At 31.9% G+C, this 13764-nt stretch overlaps 1 protein-coding gene across 4 annotated transcripts in view; it reads right to left on the reverse strand.

Moving 5' to 3' along the window:
• The window catches only part of HGF (hepatocyte growth factor), a 77821-nt gene that overhangs the window by 22750 nt on the left and 41307 nt on the right, over positions 1–13764 (reverse strand). For all 4 annotated transcript variants that reach the window (XM_049641354.1, XM_049641355.1, XM_049641353.1 and 1 more), the window contains 3 exons: positions 13223–13397; positions 10520–10647; positions 1897–1999 (listed from right to left, as the gene is read on the reverse strand). In XM_049641354.1, the coding sequence (XP_049497311.1) occupies positions 1897–1999; positions 10520–10647; positions 13223–13397 (406 nt within the window). The remainder of the gene's footprint in view (positions 1–1896; positions 2000–10519; positions 10648–13222; positions 13398–13764) is intronic.

Here is a 13764-nt window from a genome sequence, read left to right on the forward strand (position 1 = left end):
CAAGTTCCTGCAAATTGTTTTCAAATGACTTTTAACTATTTCTGAAGGTCCAACCCAAACTCAGTGAATTAAGAGTTATAACCATGAGTTCCCTAAATAAACACTTCCAGTGGTATGCTGGTAATGTTTAAAAGGGCACTCTGAGATGTATATGAAGTCTTTATTTGTTGTCCTTGCTGATTTCTGCAGTATAAATTCTTCCATCATAAAAACGTCAAGTTCCCAATGTGAAATCTCTGAAGGCAGAATTGGTACACTTGTCTGTCACAAGTCCATAAAAGCTAGGTCCACCCCACCATATTTCTAAAAATGCCTTCAAAAATATCAGTGTTGAAATATAGCATTTAATCTTAATCACACTAATTCTCACTTAAAATTCTGTAATGAATCTCTTTAATACTTAAGATAAAATCCAAAGGTTTTTTTTTTGAAGTGTATTTATTTATTTGAGAGAGATGGAGAGAGAGGAGAGAGAACATGAGTGGGGGACGGGCAGAGAGAGAAGAGAAGAGAGAGAATCTCAAGCAGGCTCTATGCTATCAGCACAGAGCCCAGCATGGGGCTTGATCCCACAATCCATGAGATGATGACCTGTGCTGAAACCAAGAGTTAGAAACTTAACTGAGCCACCCAGGTACCCCCAAGTCCAAAGTTTTTAACACACCTTACAAGGCAATATATGGTCTTGCTACTGGAGAATTTCTTATCTGTGGATATTGACCAACCTTAGCAAAATTATTTCTGATTTTCAACACTTCAATCTTTGGGCTTTGGGACAAGCTATTCTTTCTGCCTGAGGTACTCTCCTCCTACACTTCCTTTGACCAACTCCTAGTTAACATATATGTCCCAATTAATGTCCCTTTTTCTAGGAAGCCTTCCAGAGTGTGAAATCCATGAGGCTAGAATTCTTATGTTTGAAATCCCAAAGCTACGGTGCCCAGTACAGTAGCTACTAGCCACATGGGGCTACTGAAGAATTGGTATGTGGCTAGTCCAAATTGAGAGATGCTTTAATTGTAAATATATACCAGATCTTGAAGCTGTAATATGAAAAACATGTAAAAAGTCTCATTGACAATTTTTCTATTGAATACATATGGAAAGGAAAAGGCTTTGGATACATTGGATTAGTAACATGTATTATATAAAATAGTTTTGCCTGTTTATTTTTACTTCCTTAAATGTGACTGTTAGTGCAGATTACATGTGTGAAATGCATATTTATGTTAGAGAACACTGCTTTAGAACTGTCTCTACTGGTTTGTGAAGTATATTAAATGAAACCATGTCATCCATTAGTGAGTACATTTTCAAAGAGAATAAAGTTATAATTAAAATAGGACTAGAGGCCAAATAACAACCTCTCCGAGCCCTTACATCCTTATTCACACATATAGAAATATCTTCCACATAGGACTGTGGTGGCCAAATACGATCAAATGACACTAACTTTTTTTCCTTTTATTCATAGTACGTATATTCTGAGATATTTGTTAAAAATCAGTTTTATGTCGCAACCATGTCTCAGATTTGCCACTTAATTATACAGTCTTATCAAGTCATACAGTTGCTTCCCAATATAACCATATCATCCTTAAAAGTGGAGCCAAAACGTATGCCCACTTTTTGTTAACTTTTCCCATGGCACCTATCACAGAACAGAACACATAGTAAATGTCCAATAAAAAATGTGCTAGATTGAATTACTTATCTAAAGGTTTGTTACATGGAGGGAAAATGCTAAATTGAGTTGCACAGAATGACAAATCTAAAGCTTTTATTACCTTAATATAATATAGAAAAGACTAGAAAGAAATAGCAATGTGCGTATCTGAATATACTATCTGCTGTTATCACTACATATTATATATTGAAAGAAAGAAATTTACACACCTGTGTAAGTCTTCCATGTTCTTCTCCCACATTGAACATGTTAGTCCAGATCGTGTTTTGGATAAATTGCCCATATAATTTTTGCCATTCCCACGATAACAATCTAAACATAAAATATATGGAAGGAAGTCTAATGAATACAAGGAAGTATAGAACAAAAAGATTTTTTACAAGCATGAAAGTCAACATAAAAGTTAACACACTCTGAAATCAGTATAAGTCAAAGATACTCCTGTATTTCAGATTAAAATATCTTTATTTTCAACCAAAGTTTTCTTCCTCGAAATAAGGGTTTATATATCACACTACAAACTTAAAACAATCAAAGAAAAAATTAAATGAGTGGCCCATAGGGACACTAAATAAATGAGAATTTTTGCAATGACATATTTATTTCTCAACATTTTCTTCTGAAAAAATTTGCTTCACAGGAGAGTCACAAGAATGATATAATGAACACTCATATACCCGTCACATTTGTTGTGTTTTGAATTTTGTCTTCCTGAGAAAACATTCTGAGTCACTCAAGCCAGCTGTTTTGCAAATGCTCTTTAATTCCATTTTGTCTGATTATTTTCTCATGATTAAAATCAAGATAAAGGCAGGATTATGGCAAAGATGATATTTTGTCCTTTTCACAGCAGTTTATCATGTGATGTGACATATTTTATCATGTTCCATTATTGGTAGTGAGTTTGATAATTTGGTTAACTGATGTAAAGGAAAATTTGGGGGACCTTTCAGATTGAATCAGCATCTTATTGCCAAACAAATGTTCATAAATGGCTTGGCCTACTTTGGTTGCTTTTGCATGAATCAGTGATTACTATGCTGGTTTTAAAATAATTGTTTTACAATTTCCTGCATTTTTTTATTTATTATCATTTTTCTGTAAATGAGAATGTTTTCTTCTCCCCCACTACGTCTATTTAAGTATTCAACTACTACCAGTAGTAGCAATAAAATGTCTGTAGTAGAAGTGGTAATATACACATAGACTTATGTGTCCTCTTTTTACTCAACATGATGATCTATTCCCGTTGCTGATTTTGATACTCAAAATTGTTTCAAAGTTGATTGATGGAAGCCATTTTAAGCTGGTTTTATGTCTTTTAATGTGTCCCATGTGGTTTTATTTTTCACTTTTTTTCAATTGAATAATTTGTGTTTTATTAAACATTGATAGAAATGTCAATATTTCTAATTTTTAAATATCACAAAAAGGAAGTCATGGTCTTCCAAACACATGAGTTGCAGTTCTATATTTGAAAAGAAACACTTTCCTTATTTTAAAATAATAACACACATTTTCAAAGTGACTATCGATTAAACATTCCTGATTTTTATATGAATGAGCACTATAGATTTGACTATAAAATGTTATCTACAAATATACATCAACATTAAGACTATTTGTTTTAAATTTGGTAAACCATAGTCTATTGTCACTGGCTTTAAATATGCTTTGTATAATCATAATAAATAGGTATAAATCCTAATAACAATTTTACATAAACAATTTAATAATATGTTCAGAAATCAGTTAACATAATGAAAAACAAATATAATAAGCATATTCAAAAGCCATGTTTTCATATCCATGGATCACATTTTGCAGTAGCACTATAAGGAATTTGGGCTTAAATATAAAACTAAAATAGGATAGGATTTGATACAGATAATATCCTAGTCATTCCAATACACAATAAAATTGCTCTCAGAAAGCATAAATTTGTAAAATCTCATACTTGCACATATGCAGAATATACGAGTGAATTCATTTTCCTCTGACAGTGCTTTCCTCCCCCCCATCCCCCCCATGTTAGGAAAGTTTAAGTCTTTGGCTGTTAGGTAGTAAATTCTTTAGATAGACTCTTACTGAAGAAAACAATTGTGCAATACAGTATGCTAGTACTATTATTTTATACATTTTGAATTTTTGCACATACGCTTTCTGTGTCAGAGGAAGAGATGCTCCTAACCACCATCACCCTTTTATTTGAATACAGGCTATGGGACTTTTTATTTTAGAATAGATTTGACTTACAGGAAAGTTGTAACTTTGTACAGAGACTTCTCATATACCAGACAGTTTTCCCTACTTTTAATATATTACATCAGTATGATAGATTTGTCTTAAATATTAAGCCATACTGATTCATTATTAACTGGAGACCACATTTTGTTTAAATATTTTCAGTTAACCTAATATCCTCTTTTGTATTCTAGGATTCCACATGATACCACATTATGTTGAGTTGTCATGTTTTCTGAGGTTCTTCTAAATATGACAGTTTTTCAGGCTTTCTTCTTTGATGACTTTGTCAGTTTTAAGGAAAATAGGTCAAGTATTTTGTAAACTGTCCATTTATTGGGTTTGTCTGATGTTTTCTTCATGGTTAGATAATGGTTATAGGTTTTTGAGAGGAAGACATGAATTTTTTATAACTTCTTAACTTGCTGGTGAAAGATATTCCAGCCTCACCTTATACTCTCTTTGTCCCGGGCCTCCGAACATCATCAATTTCTCTAAGGAACTCTTGTTTATTTTGGGGATGGAAAGTAAGTAGAAGACAAGAAATCGGTGCCAAATGTGCTTATTTCTATTTGGTGCCATCATTTCTAGTTCCTTTTATTTGATAGAGCTAGGTAGTGTGTGTGTGTGTGTGTGTGTGTGTGTGTGTGTGTGTCTAACTTCAGTCTAATACCACAGTTCTTCCTTCCATCCGTTCCATTAGTGTGAGAAACCTCATTCCAGGTAACATTGTGTTTGCCCATTTTCTCAATTCTACAATGTACACAAAATAATTTCAAAACTATGTCCCAATACTAACAAAAACTTACACTTTAAAGTTCAAAATCTATTTATAGTTATTTAGCCCTAAATATATCCCAGTGAGGCCATATACTGCCAGAAAATCATGTCCAGAAGTTAACTTAGTCTTTCTTCCTTCTCTGTAGTATTGGTATCTATTTTATATAGAGGGAGGCATATTGTTTTTGTTCCTCTTGAGGTCACTTTTTGAACATTGAAAACACTAACATTGCTTAACGGTTAAAACTATATGAAAATATATCTCAGAGAATTCTCATTTTTCCCTTTCCCTTTGCATTATTGTATTTCTACCCACTACCTACCATTACCAACGAACCCAATCTCATTAACATCTTGTTATGACTCCTGTATAATTCCTTCACTTTTTTTGGCAAAACTAATCAAATATATATTTGTAATATAAATACACAGATTATTTTTATGTATATTCTATATATGTATTATTACATCCCATTTTTATTGCTAGTAGTACGTCTCTTTATTTATTACTAACAGAGTACCAAATATGTACTTTAGTGCTTTGCTTTTTTTTATTATCAATATATCTGAAAATCACTTCATATAGCTCACAGAAAATTTTATTATTCTTTTTGCAAATTTATAATATTTCATTGTGTGACTTTGCCAAAGTACATTTGAGTTGTTTTGCTATTACAGAAAATGCTGCAATAAACAACTCATGCTTATGTTTTTGCATATTGTTGGAGCTGTATATTCAAACAGTACATTGTTGAGCCAAAAAGTAAATGCATATGTAATCTTAATTATTGTAAAATTATGTTCCATGGGTTTTACCATTTTGAACTCCTAAGAGCAATGTATGAGAGTTCCTTTCCCCAAAAGGAAATGGATAACCAGCTTAGCAAAAAGAGAGTGTTGTCAAGCTTTTGAATTCTTGCAAATTATATGTGAGAAATACAAGTCTCATAATGTGAGAAATTTCAATATTTATATTTATTTTTGTATTATGTGAAATTAAGCATAATTTCCTTGTGTTTGAGGGAATTTATATATATTTTTATATATACAAACAAAACACATAAAGTTATAAAGTTAAATATATATATAACTTTACATATATATATATAACTTTATGTATTTTGTAAAATATATATATATATATATATATAGCTTTATGTATTCTGTTCATTACTTAACTTTTTTGATCCTTTACACTGGTTTCAGAATTTTTATATATGAAAAATATTTCCTCTTTACCTATAATATGCATTTCAACACTTACTTCCAAATTTGTCTTTTGTCTTTTGAATTTAATATGGGTTTGTGTGTGTGTGTGTGTGTGTGTGTGTGTGTGTGTGTATGCTTTGCCATGGTAGGTTTTCAATGTAGTTTATCATATTTTTATTTTATTGCCTCTAGATTTTGAGTGTTAATTAAAAATCATTTCACCTTATATAGGTTAAAAAGGGATTCTTCCGAGTTTACTTCTAGTATCTATATGGTTTCCTTTTTCACATTCAGATCTCTTATATATTTGGAGTTTATTTGGGGGTAATGGTGTAAGGCATGGATTTAATTTTATCATTTTTCCAAATTATTACCATATTGATCCATTATTATATTTTAAAAGTTCATTTTTTACTCAGTTATGTATAGTCACATTTTTAATATCATAAATCTCTCTAAGGAGTCTATTTCTCATTTGTGTGTTTTGTTCCAATTGCAAATTTATTCATTGTACTAGAACTACAGTCTTAATTACCAGCTCTTTATAAAATGTTTTAATATGTATAAAGTTAATTATCTCTAATCACCCTTATTTTTCAAGATTTTCCATAGTATATTTATGTATACTTATGTTTACTCTACCAAGAGAACTGCAGAATCAGTTTGTTGGTGTCAGAAAAAGACATTGATCTATTTATTAATATCACATTAAATTTGTACATCAGCTTAGGTAGAATTGATGTATTCATGATGTTGTGTTCTCATATCAAGAACAAGGGATGTTTTTCCATGTTTAAAGTACACCTTTGTGGCTTTGAGTAGTGATTTGAAAATTTTATTACACAGATTTTACACATTTCTTTCTAAATTTATTCCTAAGTTTCCATCAGCTTTATTACTATTATAGATATAGTTTTCCCTTTACTTAAATCTTCAAACTCATATATGAATGCTACTTTAGTGATTTTTTTATTATTGAATTTAATTTTCTAAGTATATTACTATTTATATCATTTGCATAAATAAAGATCAATATGATCTTTTATTTATATGGAATAACATCTCCAATACAGTGTTAAAGAGGAATATGTTAACTTATCTTAACTTGTACTTACAATGTTACGTAGTAAAGAAAATATTATACATTCTTGTTTTCTTTTTTACCTTCATAAGAATGTCTCTAATGTTTCCTCATCAATTGTATACTACATATATCCCCATTAACTATATAATATATACTTATATATGTGTTTGTGTCTATACGTGTCTGTGTATGTGAGGATGTCTATGTGTCTATGTGTATATGTTAAAATGTGAATATATATTTTAAAGAAGGCTCTGTCTCAGCTTCTCTCTCTCTTTGTATATATATGGATATACAGATATGTGTGTAGAGTGTGTGTATATTCCAGAAAATCTCATTTGAATGTTTTTATGAGAAAGGAGTAAATTTTGTAACAGAAATTTTAAAATTTATTTACATTTATTATATGATTGCTTTTCTTAGGTCTAAGATGAATTATGTTAATGGATTTCTAAAACTAAGTCATTTTTGTTCTTAGACTAAACTCCACTCAATCATTATGTTTTATATTTTAAGTCACTTTATTGGGTGTTTACTCAAATTTCATTTAAAATTTCTATATTCACAAATGAGATAAGTTTATTGTTTTTTTTGCTACCTTCATCATATTTAGATATTAATATTAATATTATATTAATATGTATTAATATTATATTAATATATATTAATATTATATTAATATATATTAATATTATATTAATAGTATAATTAATATCTAGATATTAATATTATAATTTCAACATTCCTCGTGGAAGTTTCACATATAATTTATTGTGCTTTACTGTATTTGTTAAGCTACATAGGAAGTTATGTAGCATTGAGATTAAGTGGCCTGTGAATGCACCTAAGCACAGTATATTTTTGATAGGATGGTTCATTAATACATTTCTATATTTCTTCCCTAAGAATAGGTCTAATTCTTGGACTAATTGAACTGACCAGGGTCAATTCGTAATTAGAATTTTCTTAGTAAATTATCCATTTTTTTTATTTGCCAAGTTTCTTACATGAGGTTATATAAAATAGTCTCATGTTTTCTAATTTTCCTGTTTCAATGCTTATTTCCCCTTTGATAATTATTATTTTATATCTTTGTCTTTTTTTTCTTATATTTTGTCTTCTTTTTTTCACTAGCTGGTGACTATTTTGTTAATTTTTTTCAAAGAACCATTATTTTGCTTTATTCATTAGTTCTAGACCTTATTAATGTTTGCTCTAACTTGGTTATATTCTTTTTACTGATTTTGGTTTATTTTTCCCCCAACTCTTAAGTTTGAAATTTCATTTACTTGTCTTCATTATTTATGATATTGATATAAGTACTTAAAGGTATGAATTGCATCCTGTTTACTGCTTATAGTGTGTGTTATATAATCTAATAAGTTGTGTTTGAAAAGCATTTTTGAAGAAAGTCTGTAATTTCAGTTTTTAGTTTTCAATAGAGTTATTCAATATTTAATTGGAAGAGCATTTGATTTTATGCTAATTCGGATGTTCAATATTTAGGAAAATCTTTTCTAATAACAGCCTATACGTGTTTGTATTTTCTGTTACATGGAAAATATAACAACATCCTTCTGTGTGTGTTTATGTGCATGCATGCACACATATCACATATTTAACAATGCCAATGATTAGCTTGGCAGTATCATATAATGGCATAACCATTATAATTTCACAGCTCTATGTCGAATTGGCTTAACAGTGTCTCTTAAGTAGGACTTGGTTTTTAACTTGCCCTACAGAGCTTAACACAATGTTGCACTTATCAGGTATAATATATTGTTAAAAATAATATATTTTTTAAAGTAATGAAAGATCATTTCAAGGAAGGTTATATTCAATCCCAGCTGTGCTATTTGAGAATTTAGGCAAGCTATCTGAATTCATAAAACTGAAACTAATTTCTTCATCTATTAATTTGTAGATTTATTAGATAAGCAACATCATCAGCTTAACTTTTAGAATCTAAAATTCTCTATTTATTACTTGAGCCTTTGGTAAGTGATATATATGGATATAAAAGCAGTTTAACATACATAAGAAGCCTTTTAAACAATTGTTTTCATTTGCCTGTATCTCAAATTAGCAGTGCTTGTTTACATGAACAAGACAGGGACAAAGAATATCCAGCTGGTAGTAAACCTCACTTAAACACTGGTTTCAACTTTATTTCCAAATGACCTTTGAAATCTGCCAAAGAACAGTGAAATTGACTGAAAAGAGACTCAACCCCTCCTCCCTCTATAACTTTTCAGAATTGTTCATAAAAAAAAAATGACACTGCAGAAAAAGTTAAAGGATGGGAGATGTATAGGACAATAAATCTATGAGATGAACTTTAAATTTGGCTTGGGATGATTTAGGACTGACCATGATTAAATTTATGGGAAAGAATATGATTGCTTAAAAATCATAACCCTGAATTCATTATGTACTAGTAAATGCCCAGATTTCAACATTATTATTAATCTTTGACAAATGATTTCTTTTTTAAACCTAAATCATTTTAACTTTTCTGTACTACTGCTTCCTGAAACAATTATCTTCAATGGCATCTATGTTTACAAGTCAGTGGTGGTTTATCCCAAACCCCATTGCTACACATCATCTCCACTGCTAACACCCAGGTCCATATCGCTCTCCTCTTTTTACTGAATTACTGAAAACACACAATGGATCCTCCTGTTTTGGCCCTTGTTAGAATCTCTAGCTTTTTTCCGTAATGCAGCCATACTCATTTGTTAAAATTGAAACCAGACAGATCATCTACATCTTTCAGAACCCCACAACAGAGTCCCTTCTCTTTCAGAGTAAAAGTGTAAAACCTTCCAATTCCTCCCAGGCATATGTGATTTTAGCCCAACTGTTTTCTAACCACATCCTCTGCTATGGTCTCCCTTGCTTGTTCTGTACCAGCCACGGTGATGTGGTGTTTCTTCCCTTTCCCTTTTCAAGCACTGTCCCATCTCATGGCATTTTCACTTGCGGTTTCCTCTACCTAGAACGCTATTTACAGATACATGCACATGGTACATGATGCTCCCTCACCTGCTTAAATTTCCTTTGGTCCTGCTTAAATGTTCCCTTGATATGTAAGAGCTTCCCATACCATTAAAATCTAATAGCAACACCGTCTCCTCTACCTCTGGGAAATTTTTCCCTCTAGCATTTACACAAACGAACTTATTCCCACTTCCCTTTTGCTTATTTATTTTCGTTGTCTGTTTGCGGGAATTTCTGGAGTCCCATGGAGTGAGAGAATTTTGTTTTGCTCACTAGTATATCCCCAGTGTCTAAAACTGTGCCTGACACTAGTATGCACTCAGATAAACAAATAAAAGTTGAACAAATGAATGTGTAAAAGAAATTCAACTGCAGACTTGGTGATTTTGTTTGCAAACCAGCAAAAAACCAGTGCAACAAGAAGTAGGTCCTCTGCTGTGAAATGTGTTCTCCCTTTAGGCATTAACCCTGAAATTAATCGTGCCCACCCTGAAAATGTCAGCTATTACCTTGTCCACTTGACACATCACATTTTGGAATTTGGGAGCAGTAGCCAACTCGGATGTTTGGATCAGTGGTAAAACACCAGGGTGACTCAGCTCCATCTGGATTTCGGCAAAAATTTTCTCGTAGGTCCCTATTGAGAATAAGCGCGTTAATGCAAATTGCCTGAGTTCTTACAAATGGGGAAACAAGCGCTGTTACATTTCTAGAATCCCCGAATGCATGCATGTTTATAAACAGAGTTCTAAGTGTTAGATTTAGGAGAGTTATAACAATTTAGAATTCAGTATACACAACTGACACCGCCCATATGACTGAAATAAAGGCTGTCAGAGGTCAGTATTCTTTTCATGCCACAGGCCTGGACTTCCATACAAACACTACTGCCTCATGAAAGGGAAGAATAGCACCACCTCATTTTTCTTACTCATTCTCAACGCCTGGACTCTCAACTATTATAATTTGTAAACACTGGCCTATTATTTTTACGTTTTCACAGCCGATATATAATGTAGAAACAACATGTATCTCTCATTTAAAATGAAAGTTCTACCTATCCAAACATTTGACACACACACACACACACACACACACACACACAAACACAATAGCTTTCATTTTCTTGAATTCTGTATTCCTTTGATTTAATTTGCTGCATACATTTCTTTCCATTCCAGAACGCTGCTTTATTGATTTATAAAAGTGATCTCAAATCTTATAAATCTTATAAATCTTATAAAATCTTATAAATATTTCTGTAAAACATTCTCTTAATTCTATAGAAACCCTAACTGTTGGAGAAATCGTCAGTGTATTGCATAGACATCCTTTATGTTAGCAGTGATTTAATAGACACTTAAAGTGCTTAATCAGGAAAAAGTCTATATTAATATTCCCTATATATAAAAGAATTTTACCTTAATATAAGGTTCACATTACATAAGACATGTAATTTATGGTTTGCTCTCCCAAGCAAATGCTCTCAAATTTGAAGCAAACATGGGCTTTCTCTTTAGAGATGCCCTGACAAATAATTTAACAAGATTAATATTCAATCTATTGGAAACTGCATTCTTTGTATCACTTAGGTCCAATCAGAAGTACAATTTTAGTAATCTTCATGTTCACCATTAGAAACACAAGTTTTTTGTTGTTTTTTTTTTTTAAGGAAGAAACTTGAGTTCAGTTATAAAACCAACAAGTTAGTAGGTTATCTAGTCAAAATAGGTCCCGATACAAACTGGGTTATGTCAGATCGTGAGAACAGTGATCGCTAATAGCAAAGCCACTGCATAGCAAGCGATCATAGTTACAACCCTTATTAAAGCCATTAGCCTTCTTATGAAATGATAAAATTATTATGAAGAAAATCTTTTATTTCTGTTAACCAATTTATACTTATATTTTAAAAATTTGTGCCAGTATAAAATATGCGCATTGAGTTTTACATAATTTTACACAAATTTGCTCTTTTAGATGAAAAATTGCCTAGTTAAATTCTTTTGAGTATTTGTACATACACAGTTTCTTACTTGAGTATTATCACCAGTCATTAGAAATTAACAAAATATGTGAATGGCATGGACACTGTCTCCTTTGTGCCTCTTAACTAATCTCTTCTCATTCTCTTTGCTTTCTCTACTTTGGTATTTACTTCTGAGGTGTGAAACACATGGGTCAGGAGCAGAGAGAATTACTCTGAAGTAAATGAGGGAAGCAAACCCACAATTACAAGTAAACATTTGTTATTATAAAATAATGAAAAAAATATTTATGTTTTTACTATCTAAGCAAATACATTAAATTAGCTAAAACAAGCAACGAACCTATAAAATATCTCCTCTCTCCAGTGGATGGGCCAACTCATGCTCATAATTCTCCATCTTGAAATGTTAAGCTCTCTTATTAAAAGCCAATTACATAAAGCCAATATATGTTATTTATAGGTGCTATTTCGGCAAAGCCACTATGAATGGCACGTGTGTTATAAATTTCAAAAGCAATCATTTTATGTTCCTCATAACAAGGTGGACAATTTAAAAACACATGGCATTGTGGCTGTTCTGTCCAGCAAAAGTCAAGCGGTGAAAAAAAACAGCCATGGAGAAGGCACATAGTGGCAATATAATTGATATTCAAGGGCAGTTTCTTTGGCTTGATTCATCTAAATAATTGTTTTACTTTCCTACTCTTTAAAGGGAATCTAGAAACAGCAGAAAACATTCATTTGAGACTTTAAAAATAATATTTCTTCAAGGCCGAAAACACATCAGTTTACAATGTTGATTGAAATGAAGGCATGCCTCTTTTTGTAAAAGAAAAAAAATGTAATCTCCCCTAAAATTAATGTGAAATTTTAAGAAGGCACTAGCTTGAAACTTGGCTGGCTATCATTATCCTTAAATGAGTTATGAAATGTACCTGCAAAAACAAAGCTGTGATCAGAAACCTAGAGGTGCATTTTCCAAAATATGGTACTTCAACTATCGGATTCAAAACTCACCTAGAGTGCTTATTAAAATGCATATTTGAGGTCCAAATCTCATATCTAAGGAATCAAAATATCTGCGTGGATGAATCTGCATTTTAACTCCTGATTATCTCTAGGCACACTAAAGTTTAAGAATTACTAACACAGGAATTAGAGTCACCATTCTTCCTCGTTTCCTGAGAGCCTGCTGAAATTTATATGTGCCTAATATACTCACTTGCACTTGAAATTTTCAGGAGTTATGTCATGCTGGTGAGGATACTGGGAATCCCAACGCTGACATGGAACTCCATTCCAGATGGAGTTGATGGTGCCCCGGTAACCTTCTCCTTGACCCTGAATGCATTCAGTTGTTTCCATAGGCACATCTGTGTCATTCATAGTACTGTGAGCTAGTGGTAAAAACAGCATTAAACTTAGGTACAATCTTTAAATCTTTCATCCATCTCTTAATGTTCTTTTGCATATGGATTACTAAGGTATTCTGTCACATAGGTTTTTATAATAATTGAGTAGAATATTATTTCAGTTATCATTATTGCTCTCTCACTCAGCCTAAAGGAGTGAGTTAACATGGTGGACTCAACTATAGAATTTCTCTGCTCATGAAACAGAATATTCTAGGAGTGGCTGGGTGGCTCAGTAGGTTAAATGTCCAACTTTGGCTCGGGTCATGATTTTGCGGTTTGTGAGTTCAGGCCCTGCATCAGGCTTTATGCTGACAGCAAGGAGCCTGGAACCTGCTTCAGATTCTGTGTC

This window comes from Panthera uncia, chromosome A2 (genome assembly GCF_023721935.1).
Source record: "Panthera uncia isolate 11264 chromosome A2, Puncia_PCG_1.0, whole genome shotgun sequence".
NCBI classification, from domain to species: Eukaryota; Metazoa; Chordata; class Mammalia; order Carnivora; family Felidae; genus Panthera; species Panthera uncia.